At 37.0% G+C, this 24,059-nt stretch overlaps 1 protein-coding gene across 3 annotated transcripts in view; it reads left to right on the top strand.

Moving 5' to 3' along the window:
- The first annotated feature begins 4,396 nt into the window (after nt 1–4,396).
- LOC124616130 (E3 SUMO-protein ligase PIAS3) overlaps nt 4,397–24,059 on the top strand; it is a 267,104-nt gene continuing 247,441 nt past the window's right edge. For all 3 annotated transcript variants that reach the window (XM_047144400.1, XM_047144398.1, XM_047144399.1), the window contains exon 1: nt 4,397–4,771. Coding sequence is in view for 2 of the 3 variants with exons in the window: in XM_047144398.1 (XP_047000354.1) it covers nt 4,742–4,771 (30 nt within the window). In the remaining variant the exon portion in view is untranslated. The remainder of the gene's footprint in view (nt 4,772–24,059) is intronic.

Here is a 24,059-nt window from a genome sequence, read left to right as displayed (position 1 = left end):
TTAAATACTTGTCAACTCAAACAAGGTAGACTCAGGAGGTGGTCTATGTATTTGCAACAGTTTAACTATGAGATGCAGTATATAAAGGGTGCTGAAAACGTAGTGGCAGATGCGCTGTCCAGAATTGTAAAGAATAAAGAGCAGGGGGTGGATCCTGTAACGAACAGGGATTGTGATGAGATATTGATCACAGTCTTTCAACTACAGGAAGAGGGTCTGATTAAACGCATCTGTAAGAACCTTAGATGAGAACAAAATCAGGATGATAATCTTAAATAGGTGAAAAATGGAATAGGTCACCCCGAGTTTCCAAAGCTAGCAGAATATTTCCAAGTTAACAGAGATACTCTTTTTAGGAGGAGAAAGAACACTCGAGAGGACTGGCGTATTTGCAAACCTGAACAAGATGTGAATCTGTTAATTGATTTTGTAAATAATAAATATAGGCATTATGGAGCATGTAAATGCATTGCCAAGCTATGTGAAGTTGTAATATTTGACAACACGTGGTGCAGAGCGCAGAAGTGGCTGGAATACTGTGACAGATGTCAAAAGGTATGAGCTAGTAACAGAATTATACAGGGACAGTTGTACTCTGTGGAACCCCAAAACAAACTAGATTTAGTAGCAATAGATCTTTTTGGCCCACTACCAGTTTCATGAGGAGGTTGTGAGTATGTGTTCATAACGGTAGATGGATTTACTAAATATGTGAAATTTTATCCTCTTAAGAAGGCTAACTCTAGGGTAATTTATGTAAATTAGAGAAAAACTATTTTGTCAACATTGGTGTGCCGAAAGCTATTTTGTCAGATAATGGACCACAGTTTGTATCTAAGCATTTTGAAGAATGTTTAAGTGAGAAAAACATAGAGCGTATCAAAATTTCGGCTCATTTTCCACAGGGAACCTTGTGTGAAAGAATCATCAAAGAACTTAACCATCTCTTTAGGACATACTGTCATAAGAAGCACTCAGCATGGGCTAATTACTTGGGGTACTTTGAGGAAGTAATTAATGATTTAAAACACAATGCCACAGATTTTGCTCCAGTAGAATTAATGGGAGGGATTAGACCTAACAACATCCTATTTGATTTAGTAGAATTCCCTAAAATTACAGAATTGGATGTGGAAAAAAAGGAGAAGGTAGCTCGTGCCAATTTTAGAAAAAGGCGTTGGAAAGAAAAAGGAGACATGATGTGAGAGCTAGTCCAATGAGCTTTCAGACTGTTGATCTAGTGCTAGTAAAGCCTAAGGAAAAATCTAAGAAACTTACAGCTTAAACTAAGAAATTTACAGACGAGTATGTAGGACCTTTTAGAGTTACAGATAAACCGCATGCTAATGCCTATAGACTGGTCTATGTGAAGTCACATAAACTATTTGGATTAATAAACTCTATTGATTTAAAGAGATGCATTCAGAAAGAAATCTAAAACTGTAGTAACTACACTGGATTACTACCCTATTCTCCATCCTGCCTTATTCCTGCAGGGTGTGTGTCTTGCACATTGTGGTTAGGGCCCACTAAGTGCCCAGCTGATCGGTTTATTCCTTCAATTTTCGTTTTCATAAACTGGTCGTCTATCTGTCTCTTTAATCTATGCGTCCTTGCTTCCCCCACCCCTTCCCTTTGGGAGTGGGAAAGGAACACTTTTCTATCTACTCATTGCAATTCCTTGTATTGCCCCTCAGCACTACCAATGGGTTACGGACCTGTTGAGTAATGTGAACACTGCGGCAAAAATGCTTCCCTTCTTTTTTTCCCTGGCATGAGGAAGAAGCACCACCAATTTCCAGCACTGTTTTTGGTTTCACCATTGACAGCATCCTTAGATGGTCTTCTCATTCTTCTGCAGGCCCTTGTATGGACTCATAACGATACAGACTCGTTAAGTATTGATCCTTAGTGTAGATGATCAGCAGAGAGGTTTTTCAGCCAAACAGCACAAACTTACATTGACACATTTGTTTTAATAGTGAACTAAGATACTGACCAAACGTAACACAAATATAAATGAGATTACTTGAAACCCAAAGAAAGGTGGACTTGAGTGTATTTCATATTGTCAGTAATGTATGTTTTCTTGAACGAAGTGTACCATATGGGATTGAGAGCCACACAAGTTGGCATGAGTCGTGCTTAATGTTTATCTATAAGAACCTTTTTTATATCTACCATATATATATCACAGTAACTGACTGGTGTTAGAGGTGTTTTGAGAGCCACAGAAGTTGGCTGGAGTTAGTTTCAGTAATGTGTAATGAAGATCCACAGTAATTGGCTAGTGGTTTCAGTACTTTAATATAAGGACTTTTTGTATTTTTCTGGAATATTGTATACGAAATATACAGAGCCACAGAGGTGGAATGAGTTATGTTCAAATTTTCTACATGAACTTTTGGTATGCTTTGCCAATAATAATACATTCTTCATGTAATATGTGTCTAATGTGAGGACTTTGATAAAGCCACAGAAGCTGGCGAGAATAATTTTCAGTAATTTTATAAGGACTGTTCATTAGTTTGGTATTCTCTATTTATAATATGTGGGTGTTATGTTCTTTCAGAACTACTAAAGTGGGCATGAGTAATTTTCAGTAATTTTACAAAATTGCTTTTTCCTTTTATATAATGTATGTAGGAGTTGTTGCAGAACTGCAGAAGGTGGCCTGAATGGTGTTCAGTATATTCAATGATTTTGTATTATTTGTGTAACATATAGTGATGTTTTTCAGAGCCATAGATGGTGGCAGGAATAATTCTCAGTATATTTAATGATGTTGTGCTTTTCTTGAAGTATAATAGTTCATTTTATATAAAGTTATGGAGCTTAATTAGTAACTGTAAAAAAATTGCTAAAGGAAAAATTCCTAGAGAAATATATTTTTGAATCAGCAATATCTGTAACAGCAACTCGCTTAATGTTGAAAACAGATTTTGGAAAAAGAATTCAGTGGTGGTGCCAATTTTGGGTACTGTTGATTTTTTGTTTTTGAGGGAAACAGTTAATTCACTTTTCACTGAGAGTATTAGTATTAAATTTAACTACTGTATATAAGATGATGGACTTTTTCGGAAAGAAGTTTTGAGAGCGGCGTCGTCTGCTAATTTCGTAATCAACCTATTTTCACTGCACTCACTGATGCTGCAGTAGTTAATTTCGTGCTTTTGGTTCTTTTTGATATTCATTTTATTATTATTATTATTATGCTTTGTTTTCGTGACAAATTGTGAATATCCTGTCGCTACTTGTATGTTTTTGCCAGTGAGTATTCTTCCACAAGTGTGGTCAGATATCTGAAAGTGAAAAATTATGTATATTTTACAATAACAGAAGAGAACTGATGCCCAGACTGTATACAGTACAAGTAACAACATATGTTGATAGAGCAATTTTCATTAGATAATGTTTTGAGTGAAAAATCAGCTCTAATGAAGGAAAAAATACTGTTACTTACGACGTTATTAGTTGTGTGAGAAAAAAAAACACCATGCAGAAGGTAAACAGGCTCTGTTTATTCATTTGCTTATAAATATTGTTTGATGTGTTTGTATATTTTCCCTAGCAAATACATGTTTGTGTTTTGAAATGTTATTTCACTTCTCAGTACTTTGCACACAAAATTTTCAAGGATATATCTTATGAAGTTTGCTTAGGCCATTAACAAACGTTTTCGTTGTTACTTCTTCAATTTCGGTACTATACTCTGACTTCTTGTACTGTGGAAGGTAACTGATAATCACACTTTCACTGTTCGATAATAGGCTTAATGAACTGACGTGACTTGACGGACGGTGTGTATGCACTCTGACATAATGGTTCTGCGACATGACACGATGGACAGTTTGAATTGACCTTTACATTTATCGAACTTTATTTTACGTTAAGACAAAAAAAATCGAGTGATGTAAATGACCAGCATGTAGCCATGTTTGCATGACTGTATTTGGAAAGCCACTGAGATGCTCCACACCATGGAGAGTTGCAGCTGAAATGAGCCATGGAGCAAGCAAAAAAAAAAAAAAAAAAAAACTTTGACTTCAATGTGCCACACCATTGATAGTGTGTGTGAAGACTGCCATTTCAAATGCATTTTGGAATATTTTGATGCTGCGCTCGTTTCATTGAGGTCCTGTGCGGATCAGTTTTTCCCGATGTCAACATTGCATCTCAATGCAAACCATGTCAATGAGCCCATGTGAGTTGGTTAAAAAATGTGTCTTGTCTTGAGGATAGATTTCTTGTAACAAGTCGTTGAAGAGAAATGGATCAGCACTGTACGATGACAAAAGATTATGCCGAATCTCTACACTTTTACCGCAAACCAAAGATATTATTTACCCTAATCCTGACCAAAGATATTATTTGTGGAATGTATCTTTGGTTTTTTGGGAATGCGTGGGAAGGAAATTGGGAAGGATAGGATGTTTGTTTGAAATAACGTGTCCAAGTATCAATTGATGGATCAGATTGTGATAATTTTCATTCCATACATTGAATATGTTTGACGTACCTTTTCTGAACCTGTGTTGGGAACGGTGAAAGTGTTGTCTCTCATTATCAGGTTTTTTTCATATTTATTAAAGAATATTGAAACTCCGAGCGAAAGCTGTCCGTACGTTTTCCCAGCCCATAGATTGTATTGGTCTGAGCTACGAGAAAATATTTGTTGAAGCCATTTGTTACCTAAGTATCTATTACCACGGCTAACTCAACGAAGAAGTCATCGCGTAAGATGGCGATAGTGGAGCAGGAAGCCCTGAAGGTAAGTTTTTCCCTCTCCCCACGTAATAAATGTTGAAGTGCTTTGTTTTTGGAATTTGTCAGGTGTATTTTGACTGGTGATCTGAATCGTCCAGCGAAGATGGTATCGACTGTCCATTGTCACTCGTGAAGTAGCGATGGCGCATGCAACGATTTTGAACATTTGAATTTGAAATGTCATGTTTCTTATATTTATGTTTTCATTTCAAATTTTCGTTTCATGTTTCGTTGTCTTTGGTTCATTTTCTGTGCAATTGTTTTTGTGTGTGATTGGCTGACCGTCGTGGCAGAACAACATGAAATTCGTTAAATATTGTGACAACGTTGTCGCACGAACGCTTCTTAGGCATTGCTGAAAGTGTTTGCTGGTACATCTGAAATTTTTAGTATTGTGTTTATGACTTAGATTACTGTAATTATCGTCATTCCTTCTGCATCAGATATGACAGTAGTTATCATTCTCTTGGTAATACTTTGAAAATCCATTACTGCAGCTTACACGGTTAGTTTCCCTGAGAATATTTAATATAATGTACAATCGAGCTCATAAGCAACAGATCTGTAGTGTTTAAAACGTGTCCATAGGATAGGATCTTAAGTCTTAAAGATCACATAAAATATTGGATACCAATTTTTAAAGAAAAGAGTTAAATCCACAGTGGTCATTATGTAGATTTCAGTTGTTATTGTAACCAATCAAGGTTCATGCACTGAAGGCCTCAACTGTTCTCTTTTTCTGTGTTGCTGAAATAATATGTTCAGTCTCACACGGATTTGTGTACATAACCAGGATGGTAAATAGCTATGGAGCTGTAGAACTAGTCAGGAAATTGAATTTAAAACAATCTTTGGTGCAATTTAGTGTGGAATGTAGTACTATACATTTTTGCCTGAAAGAATAATGGTATGAATAACCACTCACCATATGGTTTGGGTGTTAAGTGGTCAAAACAAAGATAGAAATAGTTCCCAAGTTTCTTCAAAGGAAACAAACTAGCAAATTTGTGCATGATAAGGATGGAGAAAAGGGATGCCGATGGCTGGAACCTGTCAACTGCTTAACACCTTAATTATATGGTAAATGAGTACATGTTCTTCTGTTATTATTGTTAATGTGTGTGCAGAGACTGACATGTACACGTGGCTTTGATGCCACAGATACGAGCTGGTTGACAATTTTTTTGAACTGCAGTTGATCCTGTCAATGGTCATTAAACTCTGGCATTGTTATTGTTTTATGTATGTGAATAATACCATACTTTGGCTTCCATATTTAACTGTAGCTCTAGTTAGGACTCGCTGGACTATTTCTCAGCTGAGAGAATGGCAAGAGGGGTGTGATGTTTGAACCAATCTTTTGATTTGATGGTTGCTTTATTATTATTCCATTTGTTTTTACTAAGCTTGTGCTTAAAAATGTTAATAATTGTGTTAGGTTGCTGCTTTTCATCTTATCAAGAATTCAACCAATAGGAAGAAAAAGCTACTCCTGCAAAGCTTTTACCAATTTGTGGCAAAAGTTTAAGTACATTCAGTTTAACCTACAATCCTCATAAATGCGAAGCTTTCATTAATCCAGTTGTTGGTTTGATATATTGGAGTGCTTAACTAGGCATGGTGTTTGTGTGTTTCGCTAAATATCTGCTTTTAAACACAATTTTCTCTGAAGGTTGGTGAATATTTCTGTGTATGATCTTAAGGTTCATTTTCATGTAAATTAGTAGGAGGCCTATATTATGCAGGGCTACTTGATTCCTGTTAGTCGTGAGAACGTGTCAAAATGTACAAATTGCAACTTTTTTTACCTTGACTGAATGTAATCTGTAAACAATTTGTTATACACACTCACATGCTGCTGCTGTTATTTTGTTTGGTAGCATGATATAAGGTCATCAGCACAAAAATCAACTTGAACCAGTAAGCTCACAAAGAGAAATATATTGGACCAAAAGAAGCACATTTCAAAATAATGTGCAGAGTCTTAAAGTGTGAAAGAAACAAATCCTGTACTCAGATTTGTTTTCAAAATAGAAAGATTCAAAACATACGCAAAGCTTCATTTTCACGTGGACACATAGCTAGTAAGTAAATACCTCATTTTGCAAGGCATTTAATTGAGAGAATTCTGCTTACAGAAAATAGCTATAAAAGAACTCTGATATAGGACAGTTCAAAGATTATTTCAAAGTAAACCACACAGATCTGAATCTTATTCATTGCACTTTGAAACTTTTGGTATGTTTGTATACTTAATTCCTGTGGTAAAGGATTTTAAATAAAACGTAACATTTTTCCCACCAACCAGCCAATTTAAGTTCCAGCCAGTAGGCAAGATAATGGCACAGAAGAATTTAAAGTTTAGTAAAACTTGAAATTTGTTTCTATTTAGTTGTATGGCCCAGATGAGTAATACGAAATGATCATTGTTCATCATTAGGCCTGGTGTAAAATTTGTGTAAGTTGGCATTCATAAAAAATACATAAGGAGTTTAAACTTTGTAGACATGGGTATTCTCACTGTTCCATTGTTATTGTAACGGAAGCTTTGGAATTCCAGATGCTGTGTAGTAGTTTCCTTCATATGAATAGGGAGTACTGATGCGATACCAGCTGTCAGCTTTGACCCCTGACATCAACAATGGACGCCACCAATTTGCACTTGCACAGCATGATGACCATGACATCAAACAATAAAAACACGAAGAAAAACTGTATCGCATCATTTATGTGCAGTTAATTCAACAAAGGATATCATTCTAACGGGACAGCTTCTCGGAATTAGGGGTTTTTGGTCGGGGGCAAGTGAACAGAATGACATTCCTTGTAGTGAGCATATAGCAAAACAATCACTTACGCCAAAACCTGACTGGTATCAAAGTCCCAAAAAATCTGGTATTGAAAATTTCTCTTGATCTGTATAGCTCAACCAATTTCCACTGTAACAAAAAAAAAAGTGTGTGAGAACACAACTTGAAGATGCAGCTAATATTTAAACCCTAAGTGAACCAAAATAACTACAAAAGCAATGATATTCACCAAAATAAAGTAATAATTCTGAACTTCAACAAATAACCCACTCCAAAAAATTATAAGAAACCATTTCAAAGCCTTACATCTCAAAAGAAATTAATTGCGTGCACTAAAAAAATGCCATTAATGAAACTCATTTCTTTCTGATTGAAGGTGCCCCCCCCCCCCCCCCCCCCAGCTATTACCTGTCCCTAACACAGTACCCAAATAAATATATAATAAAACAAAAATAACATTCATAAGTGGGCACAACTACTTTGGTCAGTTTTATTAATTTATTGCTCTGTTGAGACTTTTTAAGTATTCTACCACAAAGGCTTTATAAGTGCAGAAATTTAGTTTTAATAGGCATGCTGCCACCCACAGTGTCAGCTGAAGAATAACTCATAAATTTCATAGTAGTATCCATAACTAGCAACACACTAAAAACAAGATTGTTTTCAAACATTAACAATACAGAGAACTAATAATTCCAAAACGGAAATCAAATGAGTAGCCAATAACACGCTAACAAGAAGGGGAAAAAAATCCAAAGTGACATAAGCACTAAGTCTACGCATCACTAACATCACTCACTTAAAGCTCCCCAGACAACATAACACAATTTCCAAATGTCACACAGCACAGCTACATCATGAAACAAAGCTTTGTACTGCACATTTTGGTTGCCAGGTTTGCTATTATCAATCTGTCCTGTTCTCTGACAGGCAGAAATTATGGTGGTTCTAACTTCTAAACAATGTACCTAAAGGATTCATTGCTTCTGTACTTATGCAGCATTGTTGCTTTGTACCACTGTTAACCAGTTAGCGGTGGCAGAAAGTTTCACTTTTTTACAAAAAGAAAAAAGAGATTTATAGGTGTGAGCTATCATTCCTACCCACCACCTTTTACAAATTACAATAATAGAAATTCTTCCTTGGAATTGGAGGAGTTGTCAGATTTATATTGTCTATTCTTTCTGCACTTGTATGACCTTTTTTTTTCCAAGGAAAAGCCATTGTTGTGGTGTGAGTATGCAGACTATATCTGGCATATGATACTTAGGTGCATGTATTTCATTTTTTGGTCCAATCTGTGCTTAAAAAAAGCAGGTGCTCTGTTTCAAATATTTTATTGGAATGATGTATCTTATGATTTCTAAGTGTATTATGTAGAGAGCACACTACTTTGGCAGCAGAATGTGCAACAATAGTGGTACCCATGTGTAAAGATGGTTCACTTGCAATAAATTCATCAGCAAGTCCTCTCTCTCTCTCTCTCTCTCTCTCTCTCTCTCTCTCTCTCTCTCTCTCTCACACACACACACACACACACACACACACACACACACACACACACTGCTGTACAGGAAGTACACATCAAACATTGATACAGTGATCAACATATTGTGCACTGTTTTTTGCAGAAGGATGGCAATCTGTCTCTAAAAGCATGCTGTCAGCTTTTTTAGGAACAAACGAAACTTTATTGTCTCTTAAAAACATCTTTCGCAGCATTTTTAACACAACTGGTGATTAAAATCTGGAATTTAGACACACCTACAAACTGTCATCTGGATAAAAGTTGAGTCACCGTGACTGAGGAAGTAATGTTGCTGACTTATTTTTTCAGTATCTGGCCTTCGAGGGGGATTTGGGGAGACAGGAGAAAGACCTTGTGCTTTCTGTGATCTGGTAATCATGGTATAACCCCATATTTTTTACACTGAATGAAATTTTATCGGAAATTAAACTTGAGGAAACATGGTGTGTATTAGAATTGAAGAGACTGAGCTGTGGACTCTTACTGTTTTGCAGATCATGTGACCTGATATGTATATGAATTTGAAATTTCACTTTGAGAAAGAAAATGTCACAAATTTTAAACAACAGTAGCAACACAGTGTGCATTTTGTCTCTTAAAACTTAAACTATTTATATGTGCATTTGTCCTGATGAGTAAGTATTACTCTTCTGTTAAGGTGTACATTACCTGGAAGTGGCTTTATATGTGCTTCTATGTACATACACAAGCATTTCCAAAAGATATTATATCTGTGATTAAAGGACATTTCACGTGTTATCATAGGTGTGTTTTGTCAGCTGAAAGATTCATAAAATTGATCTCCAGGGATAATCCGTATCACTTCGGGCAGGGGGGTTACCTCCATAGTTTTGAATGTTATTGAATTTATCATATGTTAAAATTCAGCAATAAAAAAGAAACACCTATTTTTTTGTTTTCTCCAAAAAAATTCCTGGCCCGAGATACAGCCCTCCGAAGATGACACTACGAACACCATTTTGAAGATGCGAATTTTGGAAAAAAATTTAAAATGCTGTATCTCTGTAGGAGTTGCAGATATTTTGTGAGAGGGTTTTTTAATTTGAAAGATAATTGCTTTATGATTACAATGGTAGCCTCTGTTTGGATATATCTGTCAAAGTTCTTTTACTGTTACCTTTTGAATTTTTTTTTATAATTTACAGATTATTTTCAGAAATGTAGTACTATATTCTCTGTAAAGGAGAGCTCCTACTTTTAAGTTCTAAATTTTTTTAAGAATAGGGTAACGTACGTCTTCACTGACGTTGTTTCTTACTAATTTCATTGTTGCAGATATTTCTTACACTTTGTTATAGATTCTTGTCAGTTTCTTTGCTGTGGATGTTTATTACAGGTGTCTGTATTGTAGTTGTTCAGTGCTAATTTGTTTGCTGAAGAGGCTTCTAAGAAATCTGAGACGTTCAGTGAGTTCTGTGCTTTCATGAGTAATTTGCCTGTTGACACATTTGCAGTGTGTTTTGTGAAAAGGACTGTTTGAAATGTCTTCTGACTGGGGCCACAGGAGAGTGAAGTGTGCTGGCTATTTGCATATCCATAAAAGAGTGATATGTAAGACAAACAAGAAAAACAGACTTTGTTCAGGTTGGGAATAAGTGTTGTCATGTGAAGACCCGTTTCAAAGTGAAGATGTGTTCAGTGATGACTTTTTGTGTTCTAAGTGTTTTGACAGGATAACAACAATGATAGTATCGGAACAAGGTGAAGCCTTCCCATGGTGCAGATGATGCAGATTTTGCATCAATAGAGGAAGAATTAAATATCCTGAATAAGTCAATTACAGAGGCAGGTTTTAGTTCTGTTAAGAAACTGTGGTCAGTGAAGATGAGTCATTAGCTCTATGCATCAACAAAAGTGCAGAGAGATTACTAAAGCTGTGGATGTGAATACCAGCAAAACTGACAACACTCTCCAAAGTAGAAATTCCATCTTCAGAAGAAAATTAACCAAAGCACTCTTGCACCTCTTGCCAGGAATTTTTCACAAATATCAATGCAGCTGTTGAATATTGTGCATCCTACAGTGACAAGGTGCAAGTTCTAACTATTATTCCAGAGACATTTTCAAAGAAAACAATTTTGAACCACGTTCCATCAGTATCAAAGTACATGGTAGACAAATCAAGAAATGTGAGGTCTGTAAAAGGAGTCTTTGGGAGACCAGATTGGGAGACAAATTAAGAAAACTGTCGGCTTTGACAGTTGCATTGATGAACTTGGTAAATGGTTAATGAAAGCAGTAACACACCAGCATCTGAAGAAATTGCAACAACACATTGCAGACATGAAAGGGTGTGTACAGGCTGAAGAACTATCTTTAGTGCTTCAATGTGATTTTGCTGAGAACTGGTCTGTAATTCTCCCATAAGAAGTACAAGGGTATCATTGGAGTAATGATCAGGTTTCAGTTTTTTACGAGAGTGACATATTTTCAAAACAAGACCACAAGTGTTGCTGTTATAAGTGAGGACACAGGACATGACTCAGCACATGCTTTGCTAGCAATGCACAAAATTCAACTGCAAACAGGGGCAGAGAAGATCATCATCATTATTTCTGATGGTGCTCCTAGACATTTTAGAACCTGTTACCAGCTGTTTGAATTGAGTAAGTTGCTTGTTCCAACTGACTGGGTATACAGTGCTACTGGTTACGGGAAGGGGCCTTGTGATGGTGTAGGAGCCCTGCTGAAGTATCATGCTACAAAACGTAATTATTCCAGACCAAATACAGCCGTGGTTCAGAATGCTGAGAATTTTACGAGAGTTGTGAAATCTTACACATCCACAGCCCTCGTTCTTTTGTCCAAAGAGGAAATCTGAGAATTCTGTGAGCAGCAAAAAGAAGAATGGTCCAAACAAACTACTCCTGCGAAATGAATTTAGAAGACACATTTTTAGACTCAAAGTGATGGGCAAAATCGTATTGCAAGCACTTTAAAGAGTAAGAAAGAAGAAATTTCATTCATTCGGCCAACATCTCAGAAACGGCACGATAATATTCAGATTCACAACCTGAGAAGGGGGATATTTGTGGCGTGTGTGTGACTATGACTGGTAGATTGCAGAGATGGACAAGCTGCTGGATATAGGTTTCCAGCTGAAGGCCAGCAACAACATCAGTGCTCACTTCCCATTCACAATGTTTTGAAGATAGTAAGCGCTCCAGTTCCTATTGGTTCAACAGGAAGGCATAACTCGGCAGTTGAACACATTTTTAGATCATTGACTGGCCAATTTCAGTACAAAACAGAGTGCACAGAAGTTGTATAAATTGAAACCTTAAAGTCTTTGGACCTTTCACATACATTTTGGAACATTTAAAATGCTTGAAAAATGAATCTGATACTCGGTTTTTTTTTCCAAAATTAAAATTATATTAAATAAGGATAGGTTTTGACCTTTTATGAGCCTGTTACGTGATAAAGTGGTAATAAAACAGGTTTTATGTATGGCAAAAATTTCAGTTTTTTATAAAACCTCTTCAACCTTAAAGTGGAAGCTCTCTTTCTCAGGGAATGTAGAACTATATGACACTAATCAACAGAAAAAAAATCAAAATTTTATAGATTGGCATTATTTTAAAAAAAATTGTTTCCATACATTATTTAAAAATGTTCAGAATGCTATAGTAAAAGAATTTTGACTTATAAGTCCAAAAGGAAGATTTCTTGGTCATCATAAAGCAATTAACTTATCTTTCAAATAAAAAAACCAACAAAATATCTAGAACTGCTCCAGATATACGGCATTTTATAATTTTTTCTAAAATTTGCATCTTCAAAATTGTATGCACAGTCTCATCTGCAGAGGCTGTATCTCGGGGCAGAAATTTTGTTTGGAGAAAACAAAACAACAACAAAAAAAATAAAAAAAAAATTATGTGTTCCTTACTTATTCCTTTATTTTAACACATGTTAAATTCAATAACATCTGAGACTGTGAAGGTAAGATTGTTTCTTGGCCTGCCTGAATTGATATGGACTGTGTCTCCAGTTGCTGGAGTAGTTTTTTTTATTTGTATTTCTACCACCATGAACCATGGACCTTGCCGTTGGTGGGGAGGCTTCATCTACATTTATACTCCGCAAGCCACCCAACGGTGCGTGCCTCAGCGATACTGATGGCCGTACCATAGGTGCAACCGTAACGGAGGGGTATCTGTTGAGATGCCAGACAAACGTGTGGTTCTTGAAGAGGGGGAGGGGCAGCAGCCTTTTCAGTAGTTGCAGGGGCAACAGTCTGGATGATCTGGCCTTGCAACACTAACCAGAACGGTCTTGCTGTGCTGGTACTGCGAACGGCTGAAAGCAAGGGGAAACTACAGCCGTAATTTTTCCCGAGGGCATGCAGCTTTACTTCATGGTTAAATGATGATGGCGCCCTGTTGGGTAAAATATTCCGGAGGTAAAATAGTCCCCCATTCGGATCTCCGGGCGGGGACTACTCAAGAGGACATCGTTATCAGGAGAAAGAAAACTGGCGTTCTACGGATCGGGGCGTGAAATGTCAGATCCCTTAATTGGGCAGGTAGGTTAGAAAATTTAAAAAGGGAAATGGATAGGTTAAAGTTAGATATAGTGGGAATAAGTGAAGTTCGGTGGCAGGAGGAACAAGACTTTTGGTCAGGTGAATACAGGGTTATAAATACAAAATCAAATAGGAGTAATGCAGGAGTTGGTTTAATAATGAATAAAAAAAATTAAAGTGCGGGTAAACTACTACCAACAGCAAAGTGAACGCATTATTGTGGCCAAGATAGACAAGAAGCCCATGCCTACTACAGTAGTACAAGTTTATATGCCAAGTAGCTCTGCAGATGATGATGAAATTGATGAAATGTATGATGAGATAAAAGAAATTATTCAGGTAGTCAAGGGAGACGAAAATTTAATGGTCATGGGTGACTGGAATTCGAGGGTAGGAAAAGGGAGAGAGGGAAATATAGTGGGTGAATATGGATTGGGGGAGAGAAATGAAAGAGGAAGCCGTCTGGTAGAATTTTGCACAGAGTATAACTTAATTATAGCTAACACTTGGTTCAAGAATCATAAAAGAAGGTTGTATCGGTGGAAGAATCCTGGAGATACTAGCAGGTATCAGATAGATTATATAATGGTAAGACAGAGATTTACGAACCAGGTTTTAAATTGTAAGACATTTCCAGGGGCAGATGTGGACTGTGGCCACAATCTATTGGTTATGAACTGTAGATTAAAACTGAAGAAACTGCAAAAAGGTGGGAATTTAAGGAGATGGGACCTGGATAAACTGAAAGAACCAGAGGTTGTACAGAGTTTCAGGGAGAGCATAAGGGAACAATTGACAGGAATGGGGGAAAGAAATACAGTAGAAGAAGAATGGGTAGCTCTGAGGGATGAAGTACTGAAGGCAGCAGAGGATCAAGTAGGTAAAAAGATGAGGGCTAGTAGAAATCCTTGGGTAACAGAAGAAATATTGAATTTAATTGATGAAAGGAGAAAATATAAAAACGCAGTAAATGAAGCAGGTATAAAAGGGAATACAAACGTCTCAAAAATGAGATCGGCAGGAAGTGCAAAATGGCTAAGCAGGGATGGCTAGAGGACAAATGTAAGGATGTAGAGGCTTATCTCACTAGGGGTAAGATAGATACTGCCTACAGGAAAATTAAAGAGACCTTTGGAGAAAAGAGAGCCACTTGTATGAATATCAAGAGCTCAGATGGAAACCCAGTTCTAAGCAATGAAGGGAAAGCAGAAAGGTGGAAGGAGTATATAGAGGATCTATACAAGGGTGATGTACTTGAGGACAATATTATGTAAATGGAAGAGGATGTAGAAGAAGATGGAATGGGAGATATGATACTGCGTGAAGAGTTTGACAGAGCACTGAAAAACCTGAGTCGAAACAAGGCCCCGGGAGTAGACAACATTCCTTTGGAACTACTGACGGCCTTGGGAGAGCCAGTCCTGACAAAACTCTACCATCTGGTGAGCAAGATGTATGAGACAGGCGAAATACCCTCAGGCTTCAAGAAGAATATAATAATTCCAATCCCAAAGAAAGCAGGTGTTGACAGATGTGAAAATTACCGAACTATCAGTTTAATAAGTCACAACTGCAAAATACTAACGTGTATTCTTTACAGACAAATGGAAAAACTGGTAGAAGCCAACCTCGGCGAAGATCAGTTCGGATTCTGCAGAAATGTTGGAACACGTGAGGCAATACTGACCCTATGCCTTATCTTAGAAAATAGATTAAGGAAAGGCAAACCTACATTTCTAGCATTTGTAGACTTAGAGAAAGCTTTTGACAATGTTGACTGGAATACACTCTTTCAAATTCTGAAGGTGGCAGGGGTAAAATACAGGGAGCGAAAGGCTATTTACAATTTGTACAGAAACCAGATGGCAGTTATAAAGAGTGGAGGGGCATGAAAGGGAAGCAGCGGTTGGGAAGGGAGTGAGACAGGGTTGTAGCCTGTCCCCGATGTTATTCAATCTGTATATTGAACAAGCAGTAAAGGAAACAAAAGAATAATTCGGAGTAGGTATTAAAGTCCATGGAGAAGAAATAAAAACTTTGAGGTTCGCCGATGACATTGTAATTCTGTCAGAGACAGCAAAGGACTTGGAAGAGCAGTTGAACAGAATGGATAGTGTCTTGATGGGAGCATATAAGATGAACATCAACAAAAGCAAAACGAGGATAATGGAATGTAGTCGAATTAAGTCGGGTGATGCTGAGGGAATTAGATTAGGAAGTGAGACGCTTAAAGTAGTAAAGGAGTTTTGCTATTTGGGAAGCAAAATAACTGATGATGGTCGAAGTAGGGAGGATATAAAATGTAGACTTGCAATGGCAAGGAAAGCGTTTCTGAAGAAGAGAAATTTGTTAACATCGAGTATAGATTTAAGTGTCAGGAAGTCATTTCTGAAAGTATTTGTATGGAGTGTAGCCATGTATGGAAGTGAAACATGGACAATAAATAGTTTAGACAAGAAGAGAATAGAAGCTTTCTAAATGTGGTGCTACAGAAGAATGCTGAAGATTAGATGGGTAGATCACATAACTAATGATGGGGTATTGAATAGAATTGGGGAGAAGAGGAGTTTGTGGCACAACTTGACAAGAAGAAGGGACCAGTTGGTAGGACATGTTCTGAGTCATCAAGGGATCACAAATTTAGCATTGGAGGGCAGCGTGGAAGGTAAAAATCGTAGAGGGAGACCAAGAGATGAATACACTTAGCAGATTCAGAAGGATGTAGGTTGCGGTAAGTACTGGGAGATGAAGAATCTTGCACAGGATAGAGTAGCATGGAGAGCTGCATGAAACCAGTCTCTGGACTGAAAACAACAACAACATTTCTGTGTCTTCAGTAATGATGGAAGCTGTGTCTGTCTTTGTACAGTTGCTCACATCTGAAGAACTGGGCCACTTATAGTTGTATATTTATTTTTAATACTATAGTGTCAATGCATATGAAGTGATACATGAGTGTTTCTTGACCTTTTGTAAATATTTTGAATTTTTTATATGTGATTACACTATAATTGAAAAGTTCGAAACAGTTTTTTTTTTTTTTTAAATTCTTTCGCCGTTATTGATAAGGGCTTGATGGCTTTTGGATTTGGAGGCATTAGTGTTAAATTGAATATCCATGCATCGGGTTAAGTTAAAACATTGCAATTGACATGGTTGTTTTTAGGAAAGTATCATCAACAACATTGTGTATTATGCTAAATACCTTATATTTGAAAATAACCAGCCAAATTTGCCTTCAAAGTTTGGTTTTGAAAATTTAGAAAATCCGCTTTTTAGACCCAGAAATAACAACCAGTTATTGATTTGTCAGTGTGTTTTTCCTCTAGTTAGATACCATAAGCTAGCTGCTTTATATGCAGCAAGAACACTGACAAATGTTTCCTTTGTTTCGCAGAGTTTGGGGCTATTTATCTCTGGTGGAACTGAATGTAAAAATTTGATTTTTGTACATCTATATGATAGCAAAGTACTTTAAAAATTTCAACATTGATATTTGACTGTGAACAAAGATATGAATGTTTGAAAATTAGGTAGTAACTCACATTATGCTGCAGTTGATGTTATGGTTATTGCCTATTTAAATGGTTTATTGTTTCATTGTAGCAAAATTTAGTTGTAACTTATATTTCATTAACACTATCATCCCTTAGTTAGTATTATTTATTTTAAATAATAAAATGTTAAACAACAGAGCTTTTCTTGAGTTCTTTGTTAAAAAATTGTCTATTTACATCTAGGTTTATTCTCAGTTAAGTAGCACATTTATAAAAGTTCAAAATGATAAAAGGGAAGTAAGAAACGTCTGAAATTTCTTAGTTGTTGAGAAGGCTACAGTTTTGTGCATGAGTTTAGTTCTCAAGACGAGTGTGTACAGAAACTCAGTGGACAGAATTAAAAGTCTGCCCAGGAGCCAAGTAGTCAGTGAGAAGCCTGTACGTGAACTGCATACTTCCATTACATTTGCTAGGTGTGGCATTATTGTAGTCAGTTAGTTCAGAAACCTCTGTTAGAGTGAATGTACATACTTCATTGAAAGTGTAGAATGTTTTATGTGCTTTTGTTTGAAAGATAATATAATACAATAAAACGGATGAACAGTACTCTATTGGACAGATAGTAAGTGAAGTGTATGACAAAACAGTTCATGGTTCAGTATCAAAAAGACTTATAACATGGGAATGACATAGACAAACTTTGTTTAATTTACTGCGAGTAGGTTCTTCTGTATCGTCAGTTTGTGAGTATCATGAGAACAAATATCTTCTGAAGTACAATCTCTCTCTCTCTCTCTCTCTCTCTCTCTCTCTCTCTCTCTCTCTCAAATGCTCTGATCCACTCAAAGTTCATAAAAAGCCGATTATTAAAGGTTTGAGGGAAATAAAACTTGAACATTTGTATTTGGAAATTTTAATGTGATTCTTAGATATTCCCTGTGCCCACATTGTTGCTCAGGAATATTTATTGTTAATCGAAGGCCATAATCATGTAACCTTGATGATGACATTTATATTCCTAATGAGGAAGCTATTAGGATGTTGGATGTTTCTTATTCTAATTTAGTGGTGTCTCCTGTATTGAAAATAAGAAAAGTAAGGATCGGAAAAAGAGCTATTGAAAGCAAGGTACAGCGAATTTTAGACAAAATTAGAAGAGACTTAGAATCATGCTTTAATAATGCAGATACCAACAGTATTTCTAAAAAAGAAGAAAACATATCTCCAGAACCATCCGACACTGAGTATTTGAGCTTAATCGCTGAATCGAGAAATTAAAAAGTAAGTGTTCAGTGACTCATAAAGAGGAAAAAGTAAAAATTGTAAGTTTGCTCCCTGACTCATGGTCAAGAGAAAAAAAATAGTTCACGAGTTCAACATTCTGATCATTTGGTTAGACTAACATGAAAATTAGTTTTAGAGCAAGGCATTCTGCTAGTTTTAGGAAGGAAGAAAGGAGTAGGTATAAGTGGAGAAGCAGTTGAAGAGATCCAGCAGTTTTTTTGAAGATGATGAAAACAGAATGTGCCGAGGTAGCAAAGATGGCAAGAGAGTTGTTATGAGTGGAGTAAGTAACAAAGCATGAAGGACTAATGCTGTCAGATGTAAATGAACTTTATGTGGCTTTCAAAAATGCTATCCTGAATGTAAAATTGGAAGCTCAAAATTTTGTTACCTTCACTGTAAGTTGTGTATTTTGGCTGACTCCTCATGTTTGTATCAAAATGTCAAACTGATGATTGCGGGTGCAAAATTCAGTTATGTTAGCTGCAAAGAGTTATTGGATTTATGGATTGCGATACTTGTAATTATGACTGCATGATGAGTTTGTGTGATAAATGTCCTGGTAAAGAAATTACTCTTGAATTGTTTAAGGAATCTGGTGAGGAAATGCTTGACAATGTTACCTTCAAACAGAGGGTCACAACCGACACCACTGCAATATATCTCGTGAAGAATACTTTGAATCTTTAATTGATAACTGAGAAAATCTCAAGTCGCATCTTTATGAAACTGGGTGCATAGTCCTAGCTGATTTTGCAGAAAACTTTACATTTGTGGATAAGGATAAAATATGAGGATACCACTGGGTCAGTGACCAGGCAACAGTGCATCCATTTCTTCTGTACTTCAAAAATGAGGTTTGCAGTTCTTCAATTTGTATTCTAAGCGACTACTTGGAGGACAACATTTCAGTTGTCCATGTGTTTCAAAAGTATGTAATAAATTTCATAAAAGTAAAGTTGTTCAAGGTTGAGAAGTTCATATATTCTTCAGATGGAAGTGGTTGTCAATACAAGAACAAAAAGAATTTTTCAAATCTTTACAACAGCAAAGTATATTTTTGGTTGGAGGCCGAATGGCACGTTTTTGCCTCTTGCCATGGTAAAGTTGCATGTGATGCAGTAGGGAGTACAACAAAACATGAAATGAATAAAGCCAGCCTACAGAGATAGACCACAGACCTAATTATTACAATAGAGTACATGTATGCCTTTTTCAAGGATAATATTAAAGGCATCACCTGTTTTCTCATCAAGAAAGAAGAGGCAATTTTCCATATCAAAATGGCATTTTAAACCAGATTTGAAAACTGTACAGCAATAAAAGGGGCAAGGCAATTCCACAAATTCGTTGGCATTACAGAAAACTTAGTTCGAGGCTATGTAACATAATAAACTGAAATTTATGAGGATCAATGTGTCAGTAAAATTACTTCCGTCTTTAACATTGTATGACATAGTGGAATATGTGTGTGATGGACAACAGTAGCTTGCACAGGTTGAAAGAATAAGTTTGGAAAAAATTATGTTTTGTGCATTTTTACCACCCTGCTGACCCAAGAAATCCATTCAGGAAATCTACGAGTGACAAAGTTCGTATGCCAATGAGAAACGTATTAAGAAAGCTTTCAGTGTTTTAACTCACCACAGCTAATGGGAGATCTTATAGAATATCACTAAAGCTGTCTGAAGAAATAAGTGTTCTCAACAATCACCTCTAGGATTAGGAAGCAATGCATCTCAAAGTATGTTAATTGAAAATTTTTATTTTAAATTGGTCAAGATAATGAAATTGTTAAGTTCAGTAATGTTTCGAGTTTTCCCATGTAATTCAGTACTGTAACTTCAATAGTAATTGATTACACCCAGCCAACAACACACATGAATCAGGCAACAGCCATAAGTTCAGTTGTAGTGCAATATGAATTATTTCCTCGTTTTCAAACATTCATATCTTTGTTATCAATCAGATATCAATGGTGAAATTTTTACAGTACTTTGCTATCATAAAGGTGTACAAAATATGCAAAAATCAAAATCTTATATTCAGTCCCACCGATGATAACTAGCCCAAAACTTTACAAAAAATAAAGATTGTCAAAAATTCATAAAAAATTAAGGAAACATATGTCATTGTTCTTGCTCTATAAAACTAGTAATTTATGATATCTAACTAGAGAGAGGAAAAAAAATTGGTAAATCACTTCTTGGTTGTTAGGTTTTGGTCTTAAAAGTGGGTTTTCTAAATTTTCAATACCAAACTTTGAAGGTCATTTTGACTGGTTATTTTTGAGTTTTGGGTAATAAACAGTGTCATAGAGGAGACTTTTCTAAAAACAATCATTTCAGTTGCAATGTTTTAACCTAACCCACTGCATAGATATTCAAATTAATGCTAATGTCTCCAAATTGAAAAACAATCATGAGCTTACAAAAATAAAAGGCCACCATATAGTAACAACGCGAGATAATTTTTTTTAAACCTGTTTTGAAATTCTCAAGCATAGGGTAATCAAATAAAAAAAAATATTTAAAATTGGTCAAGCAACCACCTTAATTTTCGTTGGATCATTTCACTTTGATTGGCCCTATAGGTACATAGTTCCTCTGCTACATGAAGGAAACATTATGTTAAGTGGGTAAGAATGAAATATGTAGAACAACAAAAGTATCCTGAGTCACCCATAAAACAAACGACATGTCCAAGATAAGAATGACAGAAGTCTTGTGCATGTCACACCCGATGTAAACATCAATTTCTCAACGAAAATGGTCAATGTTTGAACATGTAATATGAATAGATTTTTTTTTTAAAAAAAAAGCTGCTCACTGAGGAGCGACAGGGGAAATTCTAGCTGAAAGGTAGATAGAATTTGGGGCACTTCATTCCCTAAAAATGAAGACTTGATCGTTATCCTCTTGGCAGACAAGGGATCTACCAAGCTTTCATATGAGCACTTCTACATACAGCATCTGCCATCAGTATCACATCCATGTGATGGAAACTGACATACAGTCCTTCCTTAAACTAAGGCCCCTCATAAGGATTCACACTTCAGTTCTTAGGACTTCTTACCCCACCCAAACCATTACCACCTTTTACCTTCTTCCTGAAATCTGCAAACACAACCAACCTGGCTGTCCTATAGTTGCTGGTTTCAAAGCTCCGATTGAACACCTGCAACCTTTAGTACAGACACACCCTTCCTATATTAAAGACACCAACACTCACTAGATTCAGAAGGATGTAGGTTGCAGTAAGTACTGGGAGATGAAGAAGCTTGCTCAGGATAGAGTAGTATGGAGAGCTGCATCTAACCAGTCTTAGGACTGAAGACCAAAACAACACAACAACACCACCCACTGCACAATATGAAGTATGTGCCCACATTGTTCCTACCCCCGAACCTTGCTTGTGGCTGTTCATGGGTGTTTCCACATCTTTCAAATTTTTTTCCTCCTGCACAGCTTGGCGAGTAGATTTTTTTAATCTGTCTGAATTATGTGAGGCAAACAAACGCCATTGAATAGCAGTCAGTTAAAAGTACATAATGCCATTAATGATAGGCAGAAAATAAATTGCTGGATGGCGAAACTCTTCCATGAAGTCTATATGGAATAAGATGACAAGGAACATCACATTGTTTATTGACCTCTGATCAGTGGTTCCCAGAAATAGAGCTTCATGGTAGCTGTACAGAAGAAAGTGCTTATGACAAATAGTTGGAATCATGATTTCTAGAATATACAGCAGATATCGCCTGCAAATGTGCTACAAGTACACTGATAAACCAAAACAGTGTGGCCAGCTGCCTAATAGTGTCTGGTACAATGGCGTTCCTCAGCAGTGATTCTGTGTGGTGAGGATTCGACAGGTGCTCATCAGTCAGATATATATGGCACCAGATGTCTACGCGTAGGTCTTGCAATTTCCATTCGCGGGCATGAAGCTGGTATGCAGTAGTGTCCCAGATGTGTTCCCACAGCTAAAAACCAGATTTGGGAATCCAAGACATCAATGTAAGTTTTGTGTTGTGGGATTTAGATGGTGAATTAAAAAGTTTTTCTGCCAATGAGGCTAGTGACCCATCAGGGAGGACAAATCGTGCTGAGTGATTATCGTCTTCTGTGGAGAAACTTATATCCGTACTAATTGTATGTAAATGTTATTTTGTTTCTGTTTTTTCATCCTTGGCTAGAGCTGCTTCCTGTATTTGTTGTTGTTGAACCTTGTAAATGAAGGTAATAAACAGTTTTTTGAAAGTCAGACCCTGTTTATGGCCCTGTGGCATGCACATTTATCCTGCTGGAAGATGCAGTAGCCAATAGGAAGACATCAAGTATGAGGGGTGCATGTGGTTCACAGTAATGTTCATACACTCAAAAACTGTCATGATGCTTTCAGTTACTAACACAGGTCCAGTGGAAGACCGGGTGAATATCTCCTGTAGCATAACAATACCTCCACCAGCCTGCATCCAAGGTGTGTCGTGTTTTGGGTAGTCATTCACCTTGTGGAAGGTGTATCTGGACTAGACTATTAATCTGGTGTAAGAAGATAAGTGATCCCTCTGATCATGTAACATATGTCCATCAATCCATGGTCCAGTGTCTTTGATCCCTTGCCCTCTGCTACTGTAGTTGATGGAAGTCAGGTAAAAAAAAGGAAATACGAGGACGGTTCAGAAAGTAACCTCCGATTGGTCACAGTGCGGGTTGTTGGGGGAGTAGCGACGCCATCTGTGCGTTCACGCACTCAACAGGTCAGTCGGCATCAAGCCGTGGTCGAGTGAACGTCATACCTGCGCTAGTTTAGTTTTTGTGGCTGTTTGAAATGTGTGCTGCAATAGAAAACCCCGCCAAATGTGAAGTGCGTGCTGTCATAAGGTTTTTTACAGCCAAAGGATATTCTGCAGCAGCTATTCATCGTGAGCTTTGTGCCGTGTACGGACCAAGAGTTATGAGTGAAGGAGTTGTCCGTGAATGGGTACGTTTATTTAAAAGTGGACGAGAAAACGTTCATGGTGAAGAGAGGAATGGTAGACCATCATTGGTGACTGACGAACTCGTTCAGACAGTTGATGCAAAAGTTCGTGAAAATCGACGTTTCTCGATGTCGGAGTTGTCTACTGGTTTTCCACAGATTTCTAAGACTCTCTTGTACGAGATAGTGACAGCAAGATTGGGTTACCGTAAGTTCTGTGCACGATGGGTGCCCAAAATTCTTACCGACCACCACAAAACTCAAAGAATGGCCTCTGCATTAGACTTTCTGTCACGTTATGAGGACGAAGGAGAACCATTGTTAAACAGAATCGTGACCGGTGACGAAACCTGGATTAAGTACGTGAACCCTGAGACAAAAGAACAATCAAAGATGTGGGCACATTCAAATTCGCCTACCAAACCAAGAAAAGCCTCGCAAGATTTTTCTGCCAGAAAACTGATGGCAACGGTGTTTTGGGATGCCAAAGGAGTGTTGTTGGTTGAATTCATGGAACGTGGTACGACCATTAATCAAGACGTGTACTGTGAAACAATAAAAAAGTTACGACGGGCTATACAGAACAAACGCCGTGGTATGCTGACTTCCGGTATCGTTTTTTTGCACGATAACGCCCGTCC

Source organism: Schistocerca americana, chromosome 5 (assembly GCF_021461395.2).
Source record: "Schistocerca americana isolate TAMUIC-IGC-003095 chromosome 5, iqSchAmer2.1, whole genome shotgun sequence".
In the NCBI taxonomy this organism is placed as follows: Eukaryota; Metazoa; Arthropoda; class Insecta; order Orthoptera; family Acrididae; genus Schistocerca; species Schistocerca americana.
The sequence above is the reverse complement of the archived record's forward strand: the minus strand, read 5'-3'. Positions and strand labels throughout refer to the sequence as shown.